Below are 17,683 nucleotides of genomic sequence, written 5' to 3'. Positions count from 1 at the left end.
TTTTTTTTTATTACATCATCTAAAATGGCTGGATTTAAGCTTGTGATTGAATGTGATCCAAATCACAGATTGTTTTGTAGTCAGGTGTTATAAATATGAGCCTATAGATCAGATGGGTATGCGATGGCTCAGTGGTTAAAGACTCTGAGCTTGTCAGCTGGAAAGCTAAATAGCCTAGGTTCGAGACCTTGAATGCTGCAAGGTGGGGGTGAACTCCTATCCTTGCCTCAGCTTCTGTCCACCTAGCTGTTCGAAAGCATGCAAATGTGAGTAGATAACTAGGTACCACTTTGGTGGGAAGATAACAAGTTCAGTGCGCCCCGGCGTATAGACATTTGGCCACATGACCATGGAAGTGTCTTTGGCCAACACTGGCTCCCTTGGCTAAGAAATGGGACAAGACCAACCCTAAGCCTAACCAGACATGACTGGGCAGGGGAAATCATTACCTTTACAGATCAGACCTTGGAATTTTAATTTAAATATGTGCATGCCCTAGGCAATTTCAAAACCCTACTGGTTTGCCTTTCCACAACAGCCCCAGTTTCTCATATGGCCTTTTGGGAAAATTAACTGCTCACCCCTGCTATAAATGATATTCTACCACTCAAGGTTTTAACGTCCTAACTGTCAGAATTTAGTTGGTTACGAAGGCTGGGAGTTCAGAGTTGAAGTCTCAAATATCTACAAGTCAGCAGGTTGGAAATGAATTTATGGGTCTCTTTTTGTCTTGGGATTCTTAGGAATATATAGGCCCAGCACCTAATCACATTTCAGGAATGTTTACTTCATCTTGTAGGAATATGGTTATTTGTAGCTACTCTTTATATCTAGAATGCCATGGGAAATTAAATGCCAAAATAAGTAATTTTTGTTTATTTGTTTTAGAGAGCCAGTCCCCCAAATACTGCTTATTGTTTCTCTCTAGAACTTGCTGTAATTAACCCTGCGGGAAAATTTTTCATGGCCTAGGAAAAAGACTTTAACTTTTTAAGGGTGATCGTTGTTCCTCTATTACTAGAGGCAGGGTACCTGGGTTTTGTGGTCTCAGCTCACTTGTAGTTTGGGAGAAGATACTCCAGGTCAGAAAGGAGGTGAACATATAGAGTAAATGGTACAATATCATGCAAACAGCCATGGGACTTTGCACCTTTGGGTCAATGCCAGTCACTTAATCCCCATATTTCTGGAAAAAAAAAAGGATCATATGTATAGCTCATTAAGTTAAAGAACAAAATCCTATGAACGGTTGCCAAATTCCAGCTTAGTTTCTTGTAGTCTTTTTCTGGAATGTGTATGGTTTTCTCTTCTCTTCTCTTCTCTTCTCTTCCCTTCCCTTCCCTTCCCTTCCCTCCCCTTCCCTTTTCTCCATTCCTACCCTCCCCTCTCCCCCTCCCCTCCCCTCCCCTCCCCACTCCTCTCATGTGCCAATGCAGATATTTGCAAAGAAGAATAGGTCTGAAAACTACAAATGACCAGGCGCCCAAAATGCATGCAGTGCATTTGCTAGCTATTCACTTCAAAGGCGTTGGCAAATGAATGGATTTCCCATGAACCTAGAGTTGCACGTTGTTCTCTATGACCTCTTTACACAAGGAAACTTTCACCGTCTTGATTCTGTTTCTTTACTCAGCTTTACTTCAGCCACACGCACTCCCCAACCTGAGAGCCTCTAGATATACTGGAAGTTCTGGAATTTGCAGGGCCTAACCAATCTGGAAGTTCCCACATTGGGGAAGGTGGCTCTTCTTTCTCTCCTTCCTAATCCTGTTGTCTCCTTCTCATCTTACTGCTGGCTCTTGAACGGCTGCTCTGCCTTCTGCTTGCAACGCTAAAGCTCGCTACCCACTTGAGAGCTCTGTGCCCTGCCTAGCAACCTGCACCCTGGACGATGAAATCGGAATGCAACGCAGCCCCAGCGTGGGATGGCTAAGTAAGTGGATGATGGGAAGCTGTAGACCCAGGTGGTGGCTAAGGCCAAAGATCAGGAGAAGACAATTCCCCAATCCATCCTTTCCTGGAAGAGTCACCCAGTTCTTCCTACCACCAGGAACTCCGGGGTTTCAACATCACATGGCATAGTCAGAGTGTCAGCTTTGGAAGCCATATTGACACCCGACGCTTCCACACTGCCACATTCTTGAGCCTGGGAAAACGGGAGCGGGGAATTCCTTGGAGTGTATGCGGTTAGGCATAATAGCATTCTTTTTCTAAGTCAAGGTCATGTTGTTTCTGCACCTGGGTGAGGGGACGTCTCAAGTTGGGACAGATGGTGATTGGGGCATGTGATGCAATGATTGGTGCAGGGGGGTGGATTTGTAGTTTTTACTTATTGCAAAGAAGCCCAGAACTTTCAGATTCGGGATTCCCCAGATGTGCCAGTTTACTATCCAAAGAAAACATTACTTTTGAGAAGATGTTTGTCTCAGAGTTATTGTTTGGAGTGGAGGTTTTCCGGACTGCTGACACAGAGATTAGTATCAAACTTATAAAGAGCCATGGTGGCGCAGTGGTCAGAATGCAGTACTGCAGGCTGATCCACTGCTCACTGCCAGGAGTTCGATCCTGACCTGCTCAAGGTTGACTAAGCCTTCCATCCTTTCGAGGTGGGTAAAACGAGGACCCAGATAGTTGCGGGGGGCAATATAGTGATTTTTGTAAACCACTTAGAGAGGGCTGTAAAGCACTGTGAAGCAGTATATAAGTCAAGGTGCTATTGGTATTAAGGGACTGTAGTGAAATGCTGAAGACTTAAAAGGCTGAATGCAGGAAAGGTACAGTAGTGTGCACAAACCTTTCTCATCTAGGGTTCCCCAGAGAGGAAACGCAACCCCCATCCTGCAATGCCTGTTGGCTGTATTCTCTTAGGTTGGTGATGGTGCAGATGCCCAATGGGTGTTGTGGCCTGTGGGCCACTGGCCCCTTCAGCAGCCAAATCGAAGGAGGAGGCGGTGTGGGAGTCGAAGTCAGCATCAAGGCAACCTGAGAACTCCAGGGGGGAGGAAGGAATGGAGCTGGCAGAGATAGAGACAAAGGCGGAGCCTGGGCCATCCGTCAGCCCTCAGATGGAGACTCAACAGCCCCCAGATCTGGTGGTAGCTGATGAAGAAGAGGAGGAGCAGCTGGGTCTAGTGCCTGATGTGTGGATGCGCAGAAGGCAGAGGAGAGGAGAGCAGTGGAAATCTATGGGCCGGTCCTTGGGACGGAAGAGCCACCACTGCTAGCAAAGCCCCACCCTAGCTTTGGGGATAAAAGGCAGGGGGCGGAGATGAATAGACGTGGCAGACAACTGTTCAATCTCTCTGCTGGACAGACTTGTTAGCCTATGGTGAGAGAGATTTTTTTTTCCCGGGACTGCTGACATTCCTAATAAAGGAATCATTGATTTAACTTAAGAGGATTTGTCGTGTTTGGGAGCCAGGTCAGAACAATGGGAAGTTGCTCCTCTAAGAGCATTAGAAGTGGCTCTGTAGCCCCATTCTGTGCAGGTTGGTGCAAAATTGGGATAGAAAGCTTGTTTATTTCTCAATCTCCATCTCTCAATGGTGCAGAGAGTTGAACTCGGCAGCCTTGCTTGGATATCATTTGCTTTTCTGGTGATGGTGGTGGTTTATCACGTGCCAGACATGCAATGGTTCTATTTATCTCTCCTTGGAGTGACTGGTTAGTTACTTAGGATTATGTGCCATGCTTAGTTAAACTTCCCTAGCCATGCGTGAATTGGGTTGGGATTTTCCAAGTCCACCAATCATCCAGGAGGTTTTCATGCTGCGCAACTGGCTTCACTTGCTCATACAGGCAGGCCTCGACTTACGACCACAATTTCTGTGGCTAAGCGAAACATTTGTCAGGTGAATTCTGCTCCATTTTTACCACCCCTCTTGCCACCGTTGTGAAGTGGATCACTGCCGTTGTTAAGTTAGAATCCTGGTTGTCAAGTGAGCCTGGCTTCCCCACTGACTTGGCTCTTCTAGCGGTCATAAAAAGGGGATCCCATGCACTTGGGACTCTGCAATGGTCATAAATATGAATCAGTTGCCAAGGGTCCGAATTTTAATCGCATGAGCCTGGGGATGCCGCAGTGGTTGTAAGTGTGAAAAATGGTCATAAGTCACTTCTTTCAGGGCCGTTGTAACTTTGAATGGTTGCTAAATGAGCTATTGTAAGTTGGGGACTACCTGTACAGTTTACAAATGCTCAATATGATTCAAAGGGAGAGATGAACTGAGAATGGGCGTCTCTGAGTTTAGTTAAGTTGGTGTTTCCCAATATTGGCAATTGTAGGATGTCTGGACTCCAACTCCCAGAATTCCCTAGTTAGCCCGGCCCAAGATGTCACCTCAGCAGAGAAATCTATAGGGATGGGAGAATTCTGGGAGTTGAAGTCCACAAATCTTAAAAGCTGCTACGTTTAGAGATTACTCCTCATTACCAAAGCAACGAGAAGAAAATGTATCTTACATCCAAGACAAGTAGAAAGCACCTGTTGTGAACAACTCCAGACAGATCACTTGTGCAAGTGTAAGAAGGGGAAGATGTGTAGCACAGTCAAATTTGCAAGCTTCTGTTATTAGAAGTTACTCTCGATAAAAATAGTTTTAGTCCATCTGTGGAGTTAAATCCTGTCTGATCTACTACTACTAAGAACTTTGCTTTGGCTACTGAACCTATGGACTTAAATAGAGGGAGTCAAGCTATTCTCCAAAGCACCTGAGGGCAGGACAAGAAGCAATGGGTGGAAACTAATCCAGGAGAGAAGCAACCTAGAACTAAGGAGAAATTCCCTGACAGTCAGAACAGTTAATCAGTGGAACTACTTGCCTCCAGAAGTTGTAAATGCCCCAACACTGGAAGTTTTTAAGAAGAGATTGGATAGCCGTTTGTCTGAAGTGGTGTAGGGTTTCCTGCCTAGGCAGTGGGTTGGACTAGAAGACCTCCAAAGTCTCTTCTAACTCTATTCTATTCTAAATGTTCAACCTCCTCGCTGGAGAAAATAATGTGTATGTATGTATGTTTGTTTGTATGTATGTATGTATGTGTATACATATATACACACACAGATACACACATACATACATACGGTACAATATTGCATGGAATTCCATCAAACATTATAAATCTAAAACTACTGACAGAAGATACATTTCTCTTTGTATAGAGTAGTGGCCGTTATTGTTGGAATGTACATTATTCCACCCCTGTCTGCTTTTAATACGTGCTCCTATCCTGTTAGACAGGTTTATCCTTGCTTATACTTGCTCGGTATTCCTCTACGTTCTTACTGAGTCTTTCTGCCTTTTTGGATTAATTGCGCTCTCCTTCATCCTTCTTATGTGTTTAGCTGTGTTGAAAGCTAATAATAAGACCTCATAGCTTCCTTGTATCAGTTAAGGGAAATTTTATACTTGGGAGGCGAAAGCCCTACAAAACTTGCATATCCAAAATTGGAAAGGGCCGAGAAAAAAAATGCAATGTTTTTATGCCATGGTATTGTTCAGTTATTCTTTACATGCTCTGCAAAACTTGGTTCCAGGTGCGAAACAGCAGGTCCACTTGTGAAGTCCAGTTAAACTGATATACATTAATAAAAAGCCTTTGCAGAAGACTCTTGTCATCTACTAGAATAGAGTAGAGTAGAGTAGAGTAGAGTAGAGTAGAGTAGAGTAGAGTAGAGTAGAAAATGGAATGGAATAGAATAGAATGTAGAAATAGAAATAGAAGTAAAATAGAAGTAGAAATAGGAATAGAAATAGGAAAAGGAATAGGAATAGAAATAGGAATAGAATTTTGTATTGGCCAAGTGTGATTGGACACACAAGGAATTTGTCTCTGGTGCGTAAGTTCTCAGTGTACATATTAGAGTTAGATAAGGTTGGATGGAATTCCAGTGGATGTAGACAGCTTGTGGTACTTAAGGATTCTAGACTGATCCCTCTTTAAGGGGCCTTTGGGGCTGTCTGAGCTTGGTTGTTTCCCTGCAGGCATTTCATTATCCAAACTAGATAACATCATCAATGCTAGTCTGATGCACTGATGATGTTACCTAATTTGGGTAATGAAATGTCTGCAAGAAAACAACCAAGCTCAGAGAATGTGAAGAGCTCCTCGTTTTCAACCCCGAGCTACACATATTCCCTTTTATCGATCCTCTGTTTTAAACTCCACCCCAGGTCCTGTCATTCCTTCCCGTACATTTGGGATCTTTTCCCCGGTCAACTAACCCAAGATGAATAAAGTTACTCAAAAAACAAACAAACTGGCCATTCATAGAAAAAACCTTCAAATGTCCATTTTATCCCACGTCTTGATTTTACACAATATTCGTGGGATGTTTTTAGGATGTCTGTGACTTAGAAAGGAAGGGAGTAGTCCTCCTGCAACTTTTATAGCCATCATACTATAAAGGAGTGGTGCTGATGCATGTCTGTTTACTTGGCAGTGACTCTAGTTACAACAAAAGGGAGAGTTTTAAAGCAAAAGCAGTAGAATAGGGGCATCTTAAATGATAAATAACGAAGTTTCAATGTGTCCCAAGAATCTTTATTGCTTTCGCACAATTTTAGTGACTGCTGTATGAGATTTGTATCCTCTTCCATTTGATAAAAAAGTATGTTAGTGAACATAATTTCTAATCAAACAGAAGAGGATACCTATCTCATACAGCAGTTACTAAAATTGTGCACTTGCTAACAAGTTAATGTAAGACAGTTACATCTATATAGCTTTAACCTTGTTAGCAAGTGCCAATACTTGGTCCAACTTGTCTGGACCTGAAGCTAAGCTAGGCTTAGTTAGTCTTTTGCTGGAAGATCACATACAAATTCCAGAGCTGGGAAATTTAAAAAAAAAAAAGTCCTGGAATCTGGAGAAAAATCATGCTCATTTCCTTATAGTCACCAAGAGTCAAGCTTGACTCAAGTTCTAGCTTTCCAAACTAGGTTTGTGTAAATTATCAGGTTACCTTAATCAGGCATTGTTATAGCCTTGAGTCTCTTTGTCTTAAACATATTACAAAGCGTTTGTTAATTGGTTTGGAACTTGTACTTTCAGGTAGTCCAGCCTTGACACCCAGAAACCTGACATCCTCTAGTTTGAACGACATCTCTGACAAACCTGACAAGGAGCAGGTAAGTTTCAATTTTCTGGCCATCGGTGTCCTCTTCTAAAAGGAGTACCAAGAGTATCTATGATGCAGAAGAATGAGAATGTGAGGACAAGAATGGAAAGAGATTTGAACTGTTGCTTATTGTTATCTATAGAAGCCATTACAGTACTTGATTTGTTTTGTTTTGGCTTAAGATGATGTGATATAGCTAATTTATAGAGCTGCGGTGGCGCAGTGGTTAGAATGCAGTATTGCAGAGTAATTCTGCTGACTGCGAACAGTTCGATCCTGAGTCAAGGTGACTCAGCCTTCCATCCTTTTGAGGTCAGTAAAATGATTGTTGGGGGCTGTATGATGATTTTGTAAATTGCTTAAAGAAGGCTGTTAAGCACTGTGAAGCGGTATATAAGCGCTATTTCTTTTGATATTATTTGTAGAGATACTTTTCACTTATGAATTTTTCTTGGCTTGGGGGTTGAATGTTCTGAAATTCCCACCCTTTCATTGGATGGACAAGTCACCTCCTTTTCCTGTTAATTCTTGCTCTGACTTCTTTTACCTCCAGCTGTTACTGTCAGATTGATCCAACTCTCTTTCTCTGAATGTCACTCAGTTCTGTTCCATTGCTTTAAGTAGCTTTTAGGTATTTCTCATCTAGCTCTGTTGAATATCTCTTTTAGCTGTAGCTGTTTATTCAGTTGATTTTTTTTATATATGTATGCATCATGTTTAGATGCATTTTTAAATATTTTTATTAAAGAGCCGTGGTGGCACAGTGGTTAGAATGCAGTACTGCAGACTACTTCTGCTGACTGCCAGTTGCCAGCAGTTCAGCAGTTCGATCCTGACCAGCTCAAAACTCAGCCTTCCATTCCTTTCAAGGTTGGAAAAATGAGGACCCAGAATTGTTGGAGGCTATATGCTGATTTTGTAAAAAGTTTAGAGGGGGTTGTAAAGTACTGTGAAGCGGTATATAAGTCTAAGTGCTATTGCTATTAATTTGCTTTTATTGGAGAAGTATATTTCTATTTTTAATTTTACTTCTACTGATCTAAATCATTAACCAGCCCCTCTGTTTCTTCTAATTTCAGCCAAATTCTGCTAAGAACTTTGGAATGCAATTTAATTTAAGTTAATTCAGTTTTGACTCAGATTTCAACTTTGAGTAGAGGAATCTGTCTTTTGGATTCTTTGAAATGAATAAGCATCAATTTTAAAAGAATTCTTAATTTGGCTCCATGGAACACAGGAGATAGACTGTAGTATGAGATAGTCATTCATCTGATATTTTGTACAGGTTGTCCTCAACTTACAACAGTTCATTTAGTGACCATTCTAAATTACAATGGCAATGAAAAAAGTGACTTATGACCATGTGATCAGAATTCAGACGCCTGGCAACTGACTCATATTTATGACAGCTGCAGTGTCCTGGCGTCATGTGATCACCTTTTGTGACCATCTTATGAGCAAGGCAGATTCATTTAACAACCGTGTTACTAACTTAACAGCTGCAGTGATTCACTTAACAGCTGTGTTCAAAAGGGTCATTAAAATGGGGCAAAATTTGGTTCACTGTCTCGCTTAGCGACAGAAATGTCAGGCTCAGTTATGGTCATAAGTCAAGGAACTACCTGTACCCCGTGACATATTCTTGCTCAAGTTCAGCGCTCGTAATGGCGTATCTCAGCTTCAACTCCCATAATCCACAGCCATCCTGCTGATGTTGGAGAACCAAGTGGCGGGAAAACTGAATTCACTAATATTTTTCATCATTCTGTGGATTAAATTACTGGTTTTAATCATCTGTCAGTTCTCCAGTTAAGAGTTGAGATACTGTGTCCGTGTTCTATAAAGAAACAGAGTTTTCTGCTCTTTTTAATGACTGTGTGACTCTAATGGGAATTGTCTTCATGTACCGTACTGGATTGAGAAGTAAAAGAATCTTCAGCACAGTAAGATAGTAACTAGGATCCGAGTTAATATATATTCTAGCAAGGTCTTATTAAGCAAAAAATAACACTCGTCATCTAAACTTAAATTGCTGGAGAGGCAGTTTTTTTCCTTCTTGGTTTTTTTTTTGTGTGTGTGTGATTTTATGTTCCTTCAATAATTTTCCTTCTTCCATTCCTAAACTGCATGAAGGTTAAGCAGTTTATTGATTATGTTTATATTTTAAACATGCAATATTACATCTGCCAAACGCCAGGGAAGTCAGGGTGTCTAGAGTATAAAGATTTACAGGTAATCCTCAACTTACGACCACAGTTGAGCCCAAGATTTCTGTTGTTAAGTGTTGTGGTTCGCACGCAGCAGGCACGGATGGCCAAGGTCTCAGAGAGCAAGGGCTCAGATGAGGGTCCTGTGTGTGATGCAGGGATGGGGCCAGGACCCTCAGGGAGTGGAGTGCTGCCTTTGGAGATTGTGGAGGCTGGCAGCAGTGATGAAGAGGACCCCGAGGAGCCTGTGCTCAGTGTGCGTGTGTGCAGGGCTCCTCGAAGGAAAAAGCAGTGCAGCAGCACGGGTGACTCGGGAGTAAGGCTGCAAGGTAATGGCCCCTCCCTTAAGAGAGAAAAGCCAGGTGAGAAACCGGAGTCCTTTGCAGAAAGCAAAGAAGTTCTTGCACTTCAAGCCTTGTCGGTGTTTGGAATATCTTGGTTGGTGTTTGGAGACTGTTTGTGTTTGAAATATTTCTTAGTAACTTAATCTAGTCTTCTTGGCAGCCTTTCACCACCTTGGCAAGGCTCGTTCTTATCAGAGACAATTAGTGTGAAACAGTCTTTTAACCATGAAGGAACGGAACTCATAAAGAATCATTAAAAGGTTTTGCTGTTACCTCTGTTTCGTGTTTGTTTCCTTGGAACAAGGTTTGGGTCAGAACATTAAGCGAGACACTTGTGAAGTGAGCTTTGTCCCATTTTACAACTTTTTTTTTGCCACAGCTGTTAAGTGAATTTCTGAAGTTGATAAGTGAGTAACCCGGTTGTGAAGTGAATCTGGTTTCCACACTGACTTTGCTTTATCAGAAGGTCAGAAAAAGGGGATCACGTGACCTTTGGACACAGCAAAGGTGATAAGTATGAACCAGTTGCCAAGCACCTGAATTTTGATCACATGATCATGAGCATGCTGCAAACTATAACTATGAAAAATGGTCTGTGAAACTATGAAAAACGGTCATAAGTCACATTTTTCAATGCCCTCGTAACTTTGAATGGTCACTAAATGAACTGTTGTAAGTCGAGGACTACCTGTATTGCAAGCTTATAAGAATCTGCAATACTAACGGTCAAAGCAAGTTGGCGGTAGATAAGATTCAAAGGAATTCAAGATGGGCTGGACTTAGATCTACTGTGGGTACGAAGGGACTCGAGACTGATGACACGTTTCACCCCTCCCACGGTCTCAGCCTGGCTTTTTTTCCTACAATATCACTTGATAGCACTGAACGTTTTCTGTCATACAATCGGAGGTCTCGCTTACAGACTGCTTCACTCGGTGACTGAGATTCCAGTCCCAATTGTGGTCGTAAGTCAAGGGCTTCCAGTAACTGCAGTCAGAATTTCTCTTCGGCTGGCGTTCAGGGTCTTGTTTGTTATATTTATAAATGGAAGATTGATTATGAAATGGTGATTTATTAGGGGATAAAGAATGGGTGAAGCACAGAATTCCACACGCTGTGCTGTTAAGTAGAACAGCAGGAAAGGAATCAATTCTTTAAATAAGTTGTAGGAAAAACAGAAACCAACAATCATGTTAGGCACAAAAAATCAAGTCCACAGGTGAAGGTCCAGTTAAAACTAATTTATTGCTACTCACGCCTATGCATGGGAATATTCTCAACAAATGAATAACACTTGTTTGGAGTTAGATCAGGGTCCATGGAATTCAAGGGAGGCTGGAATTAGCCTGCTTGTGGCCACAAAGGGATTCTAGGCTGATCCCTCTTTTAATTCCACCTCCACTGTCTTAGCACTCCTCCTTCTACAAGGCACTTCCAAAATATGAAGACAACAAGACACTAAAAATGTACCCAGCACTTTCTGGGAAATGCCTTTGTAGTATCTTAATGTTTAGCCTTGATCATCAGGTTTCAGACTTTGATTTTCAGAAAGCCTCTTAGGCACAATCCAGAGAGGGAGGTTGTGTGCGTGGTTGTTTGGAAACTGAAGTCAGGGTTGCAGCTGGTGAGATAAAGGCAAGAGACATTGACAGGGTGGAAGCAAATAGATTTTAGGCAGAGTCTGCCATAAAATGGTAGTCTGACCGAATCAGGTCTTTATTTTTAGAAGGTGGAGTTCAGATCATAGAATGAGGAGGAGGAGGAGGAGAATGGGAAGAGGAGGAGAAGAGGAATGGGAAGAGGAGGAGGAGAGGAATGAGAGGAGGAGGAGGAGGAGAAGGAGGAGGAGAATGGCAAGAGGAGAAGAATGGGAAGAGGAGGAGGAGAGGAATGGGAAGAGGAGGAGGAGAGAGGATGAGGAGGACAGAAATGGGAAGAGGAGGAGAAGGAGAGGAATGGAAGAGGGAGGAGGAGGAGGCGGAGAGAGGAGGAAGAGAGAGGAGGAGGAGGACAGAAATGGGAAGAGGGGGAGAAGGAGAGGAATGGGAAGAGGAAGAGGAGGAGGAGGAGAGAGGAGGAAGAGAGAGGATGAGGAGGAGAGGAATGGGAAGAGGAGGAGAAGGAGAGGAATGGGAAGAGGAGGAGAGAGGAGGAGAGGAATGGGAAGAGGAGGAGGTTATTTGTGGAAACTCAACCAGAAGAAAAGTATGGTGTTTTGGTGTGGTAGTGGAATACCAAACATACTCCTGAAAGCCTAGAATTCAAGACATGTAGGGAAATAACTAATCTTGACCACTATTGGCCTTCCTGGTCAGAAAACAATGGAAGTTACCCTTGATTAAGGATCTCTTTCTATGTGTGGTAGCCAAGCATTCCTACCTATTAGGCAGCTGTGAACTCCAGGCCTCCTATAAAATCCAGTACCCTTACCTAAAATATCATTCCTGCTTGAAGTGACAAATTCAGCCTTTATCTAGGTCAACATTAAAGAAATTTGAGTAAGCATTATTTTTGTATATATATATTTTGTAATCTTTTTTTAACAAAGACCATGGTGCCCTTCCTGACTCTGATAAGCATAGCTATATATGCATTTGTTACCTAAGCTCAACTATTATACAACATTTCTTTTCAGGTGTAATGAAAATAAAGTTCTAAACCTCCCTTATTCTTTGTTAACTTATCATTATCTTGCTAGCTTCCCATCTTTTCATCTTCAGAGAAAATAGATCTGCTGTTCTTGCTTGCATCTACACTTGCTCAAATTTGAAGTGAGTTTCCCTATTTAGTTCTACCACAAATAGAGTTGAGTTGCTGTCACAGGAGGGAAGTTGAAAGGAAAGGTTGCCAGAAGCCGAAGAGATTTATATTTTGACTATTACTATTCAGGATGACTTTGCATACATGAATGGATGGATGGACGCGAAGACATAATTATAAGTAGCTGTATAATTTATGGCCAAGATAAATTGAGCAGCCAGTTTGGTGTAATGATTAAGATGCTGGTTTTAGAAACCAAGAGCCCGTGAGTTCTAGTCTCACCTTAGGCATGAAAGCTGCCTGGGTGACTTTGGGCCATTCACCAGTAGACTGGGACTTCTGCCTAGACTGTGAGTCCTGTCCTAGGCATGAAAGCTGGCTGGGTGACTCTCTCTTTCTCAGCCCAACTTACCTCACAGGGTTATTGTTGTGCAGAAAATAGGAGAGGAGGGAATGTTAGGTACGTTTGCTGCCTTGAGTTACTTATAAAGTAATAAAGGCAGGATAAAGATAGACAGATAGAGGGATAGATAAATAGAGAGAGAGAGAGAGATACAGAGAGAAAGACACTGTAGATGGATAAACAGTTGGAGAGAGAGAGAGAGAGAGAGAGCAGATATATAGGTAGATAGACAGGTCTGATACTAGATAGAAAGACAGAGAGAGAGAGATGGATAGATAGATAAAAAGACACACACACAGAGAGAGAAATGGATGGATAGATAGATAGATAGATAGATAGATAGATAGATAGATAGACAGACAGACAGACAGACAGACAGACAGATAGATAGATATATAGAGAAAGACACTGTAGGATAAATAGTTGGAGAGAGAGAGAGAGCAGATATATAGGTAGATGGACAGATCTGATACTAGATAGAGAGATAGAGAGATAAATAGAAAGAGAGAGAGAGAGATGGATGGATGGATGGATAGATAGATAGATAGATAGATAGATAGATAGATAGATAGATAGATAGATAGACAGACAGAGAGAGAGAGAGAGATGGATGGATGGATAGATAGATAGATAGATAGATAGATAGATAGATAGATAGATAGATAGATAGATAGATAGATGGATGGATGGATGGATGGATGGATGGATGGATGGATGGATGGACGGACAGACAGACAGACATCATTTTAGACTTTCTGCAAGAGTATTATTTTTTACTTCCATCCGGCAGGTTGCAAATCTCCCCCAAATCCCTTGAAACTCACGAAGGCAGGGACCCCAGTTCAGAAGAGAGCGTGTGCAAGCGTGAGTTTTGTGACTTGCAGGATTTCCCCACCCCACCCCTCAAAAGAGACTATCAGGTGTCCTCTGTGTTTGTTTGGAAACAGAATCAGGCTCCAGCAGAGCAGATGCACAAATTATCCTTGCTAATGCGTCTCTTTATTTTTGAGGATTAGGTGAATTTTTTTACAGGAAATTGGACCCTGGTCCTCCCCACCAGAAAGCGTTGCCAATCTCCAAGGGCTCCGTTCTTTGGGCTTCGTTTCCATCTCCTTGACAGACCTCCTCCTCCCCTCCCCCATCCCCTTGCCCTCCCCCCCCCCCAAGTGAATCTCAGCGGCCTCTCCCTACCTTCCCCCGACGGCTTATATTTTAAATCTACGAAGTTGCAGAAATGAATGGGATAGGACTTTGGGAGGGATGGGGGAAGAAAGGGAATGCTTTTTAATTCAGTTTCAGACACAGATGAAAGTCTGTATTCGAGCGGACCGTCTTCCAACAAAATTCACGAGCATCGGGTTTCTCTTTTGGGGGGAGGATGGGGGAACACCTGCTTAAGATGCAGAGTATGTTTGGATGCCCTTGGCCAGCTGAATGGTAGACAGAAGCCTCTTGTCTTTGTGTTTGAGGCACTTTCCTGACTTCCCCTGCCCCCTCCTCATTTTGTCCGCACCAATTCTGAAGTTTATAAAGAGGTTGCCTTGGTGGAAGAATACCTCTTGCTTCGCCGAATAAAAATGTAGACAGCGCCTTCCTGCGTGGGAAGCTTATTCCTCGGGTGAGTTGTGTAAGGCCTTATTTTCAGCCCCTTTCTTTTCTTTCATTCATCAGCGATTGGCGATTGTCTAACCTTTCATTCGCCAGCAACAAGCGTTGGTGCCCATGTTTGCTCTCGTGTCCTGGATTCACCCCCGGCGATGAAGCAAGAAGGGCACACCTTTTGCACAACGGTGCTCTTCTCACACCTGTAGGCAGTAGGGTACGGCTAGTCCTCAACGTACAATCCCAGTCAAGCCCAGACTTTTATGTTGTTGAGCGAGAAATTCGTTAAGGGAGCTTCACCCCTGCTTTCCTGACCGCTTTCCTTTCCATATTTGTTAAGCGAATCGCCGAAGTGGTTAAATTAGTTGTTAAGTGAACCTCAGTGGCTTCCCCCCCGTTGTCTTTGCTTGTCAGAAGGTCACAAAAGGGGATCACGTGAGCCTCGGTGTCAGCTTTGGAAGCCGTATTGAGATCAGATGCTGCTCCCACGCTGCCACATCTGAGCCTGGGAAAGTGGGAGGGGGGAATTTATTGGAGTAGATCTAGTTCGACACAATAACATTCTTTTTCTGATTCAAGGTCAGGTTGTGTTGCACATAAGTGAGAGGAAGTCTTAACTTGGGATGGATGGTGATTGGGCCATGTGATATGATGATGGGTGCAGGGGATGGATTTTGTAGTTTTTAGTTATTATAAGGAAGCCTGGAACTTTCAGATTCAGGATTTCACAGTTGTGCCAATTACTATCCAAAATAAAAGGAACCTTTGAGAAGAGGTCTGTCTCGGAGTTATTGGGCGGAATGGAGGGTTGCTGGAATGCTGACTCCTGGGACACTGCAACCGTCATAAATAGGACCCAGTTTGCAAGCATTTGAATGTAAATCACATGACTGTGGGGATGTTGCAATGGTTGTAAGTGTGAAAAACAGTCATAAGTCACTTTTTTCCATGCCGTTGTAACTTTGAACGGTCACTGAGTGAACTGTTGTAAATTGAGGACTTCCTGTAATCCATTTGCAAAGTGACAATTTCATAATCCCTGCTTCTTCTAAAGGAGTCAGCATTTTGATTCCTGCTGGACATGACATTAGTCAAAGAAGACTAACATTAGTTACAATATTATTTTGGAGGCATATGATATGGCATGGATTAATTTTTTGGAGGGAAGGGCACAGCATGAGAAATTGGGGGAAACAATAGCCTCAAATATCTGTCTCTTGGCTCAGAATAACAGAGTTGGAAGGGACCTCGGAGGTCTTCTAGTCCAACCCCCTGTTGAGGCAGGAAATCCTATACCATTTCAGACAAATGCTTGTCCAAATCTCTTCTCAAAAACTTCTAGCGTTGGAGCACCACAGCTTCTGAAGGCAAGTCATTCAACTGGTTAATTGTTCTCATTGTCAGGAAATTCCTCCTTAGTTCTAGGTTGCTTCTCTCCTTGATTAGTTTCCATCCATTGCTTCTTGTCTTGTGGTGCCATGGAGAAGAGGTTGACCCTCTCTTCTTTGTGGCAGCCCCTGAGATATTGGCAGACCGCTATCATGTCTCCCTTAGTCCTTCTTTTTATTAGACTAGACATACCCAGTTCCTGCAACCGTTCTTCCTATGTTTCAGCCTCCAGCCCCCTAATCATCTTTCGTTGCAATAAAATTATAATGAAAGATTATGACTCTTTCACTACAATTTTATAATAGGCATTTCCGTGAATATTGGCCGGTTGGGGACAGGATGAATAATCACAGCTATATTCTTTCTCATCTGTACTTATTTTTCAATCAAGTAAGTGGAACTTCTTGTTGGTCGCCATCCTCTACTCTATAAGCCTCTGCATCCAATTTACCAGATCAGGTCAGATCATTTATTATACAGTTTCCATCAATAATGTATCAGGGATCGGTAGAATTGTATTTCACTTGTCTCTTCCAGATGGCCCTCGTGATTGACAATTGGTGTGACTGTTGCCTGCAGTTCATGTGGAAAATGTGCAAGCAGAGAGACTGTGTTCCTTCTCTGGTCCGCCTCTCTGGCATGCAGGAAAGACTTCTGTGTGGCTGTAGCTATTTTTGACAGCAATTTCTCCATCATTCTTTGCTCTGTATTGAGTTCTCTTCTGTAGAGATGCTGGCTGATGTAGTCTTCCAATATCTCAGGGGCTGCCACAAAAAATGAGGGAATCAAGCACCGGAGGGCAGGACAAGAAGCAAAGGGTGGAAACTAATCCAGGAGAGGAGCAACCTAGAACTAAGGAGAAATTCCCTGACAGTTAGAACAATTCATCAGTGGAACTACTTGCTTCCAGAAGTTGTAAATGCTCCAACACTAGAAGTTTTTAAGAAGAGATTGGATAACCCTTTGTCTGAAGTGGTGTAGGGTTTCCTGCCTAGGCAGGGGGTTGGACTAGAAGACCTCCAAGGCCCCTTCCAACTGTCTTATTTTATGCTGGTGGACACATCTAGGAAAGCATTTTATCTACTGGAGCAAATATGACAAGTTCTGTCTAGGAGCTGGATCTGTCTAGGAACCTGATCCATTCTCGGATTTTAAGCAGTGTTAGGAATACAGGCAGTCCTTGACTTATGACAGAGGTCTCCAAACTTGGCTATGCTGGCTGAGGAATTCTGGGAGTTGAAGTCCACAAGTCTCAAAGTTGCCAAGTTTGGGGATCCCTGACTTAGGATCACAACTGAGCCCTAACTAAGCAAGTCACCTACTTGTTAAAGTGTGCCCCATTGTATGACTTTTCTTTCTGCAGTTGTTAAGGGGATCACCACAGTTGCTAAGTGAGTGACATGGTTGTTAAGTGAACCTGGCTTCCCCGTCGACTTTGCTTATCAGAAGGTCACAGAAGTGGATCACGTGACCCCTGGACATTGCAACCCTCCCCAAATATGAACCAATTGCCCAGCATCTGAATTTTGATCATGGGACCGTGGGAATGCTCCAAAAGTTGTCAGTGTGAAGAACGTCCATGAAACTTTTTCCAGTGCCTTGTCACTTTGTAACGGTTGTATGTCGAGGATTAGCTGATAACTTTCAGACAGGGAATTCATAACTTTGAACAGGGAGTGCCATTTATCTTGGTTTGCAGGTAAGATTCATACAGTGGTACCCTGGTACTCATCGTTAATTGGTTCTGGGAGGTATGACGAATGCTAAAAACAGGTGCCACCTGACTAACCCTTTGTTTTGGCCAGCAAGAGTAGCGAGACACGAGGTAGCCAACGCTGCTTGCTTACCAAGTACTAAACAA

At 42.8% G+C, this 17,683-nt stretch overlaps 1 protein-coding gene across 1 annotated transcript in view; it reads left to right on the top strand.

The window, feature by feature from the left end:
• Positions 1–17,683, top strand: part of SLC4A4 (solute carrier family 4 member 4) — a 182,150-nt gene that overhangs the window by 96,152 nt on the left and 68,315 nt on the right. Inside the window, 1 exon segment of the mRNA XM_087935768.1 lies at positions 7,051–7,127. Within this exon segment, the coding sequence (XP_087791894.1) occupies positions 7,051–7,127 (77 nt within the window).

Source organism: Pseudonaja textilis, chromosome 6 (assembly GCF_049901715.1).
Source record: "Pseudonaja textilis isolate UNSWEBS1 chromosome 6, rPseTex1.2, whole genome shotgun sequence".
Taxonomy (NCBI): domain Eukaryota; kingdom Metazoa; phylum Chordata; class Lepidosauria; order Squamata; family Elapidae; genus Pseudonaja; species Pseudonaja textilis.
This window is presented reverse-complemented; position numbering and strand designations above follow the sequence as displayed.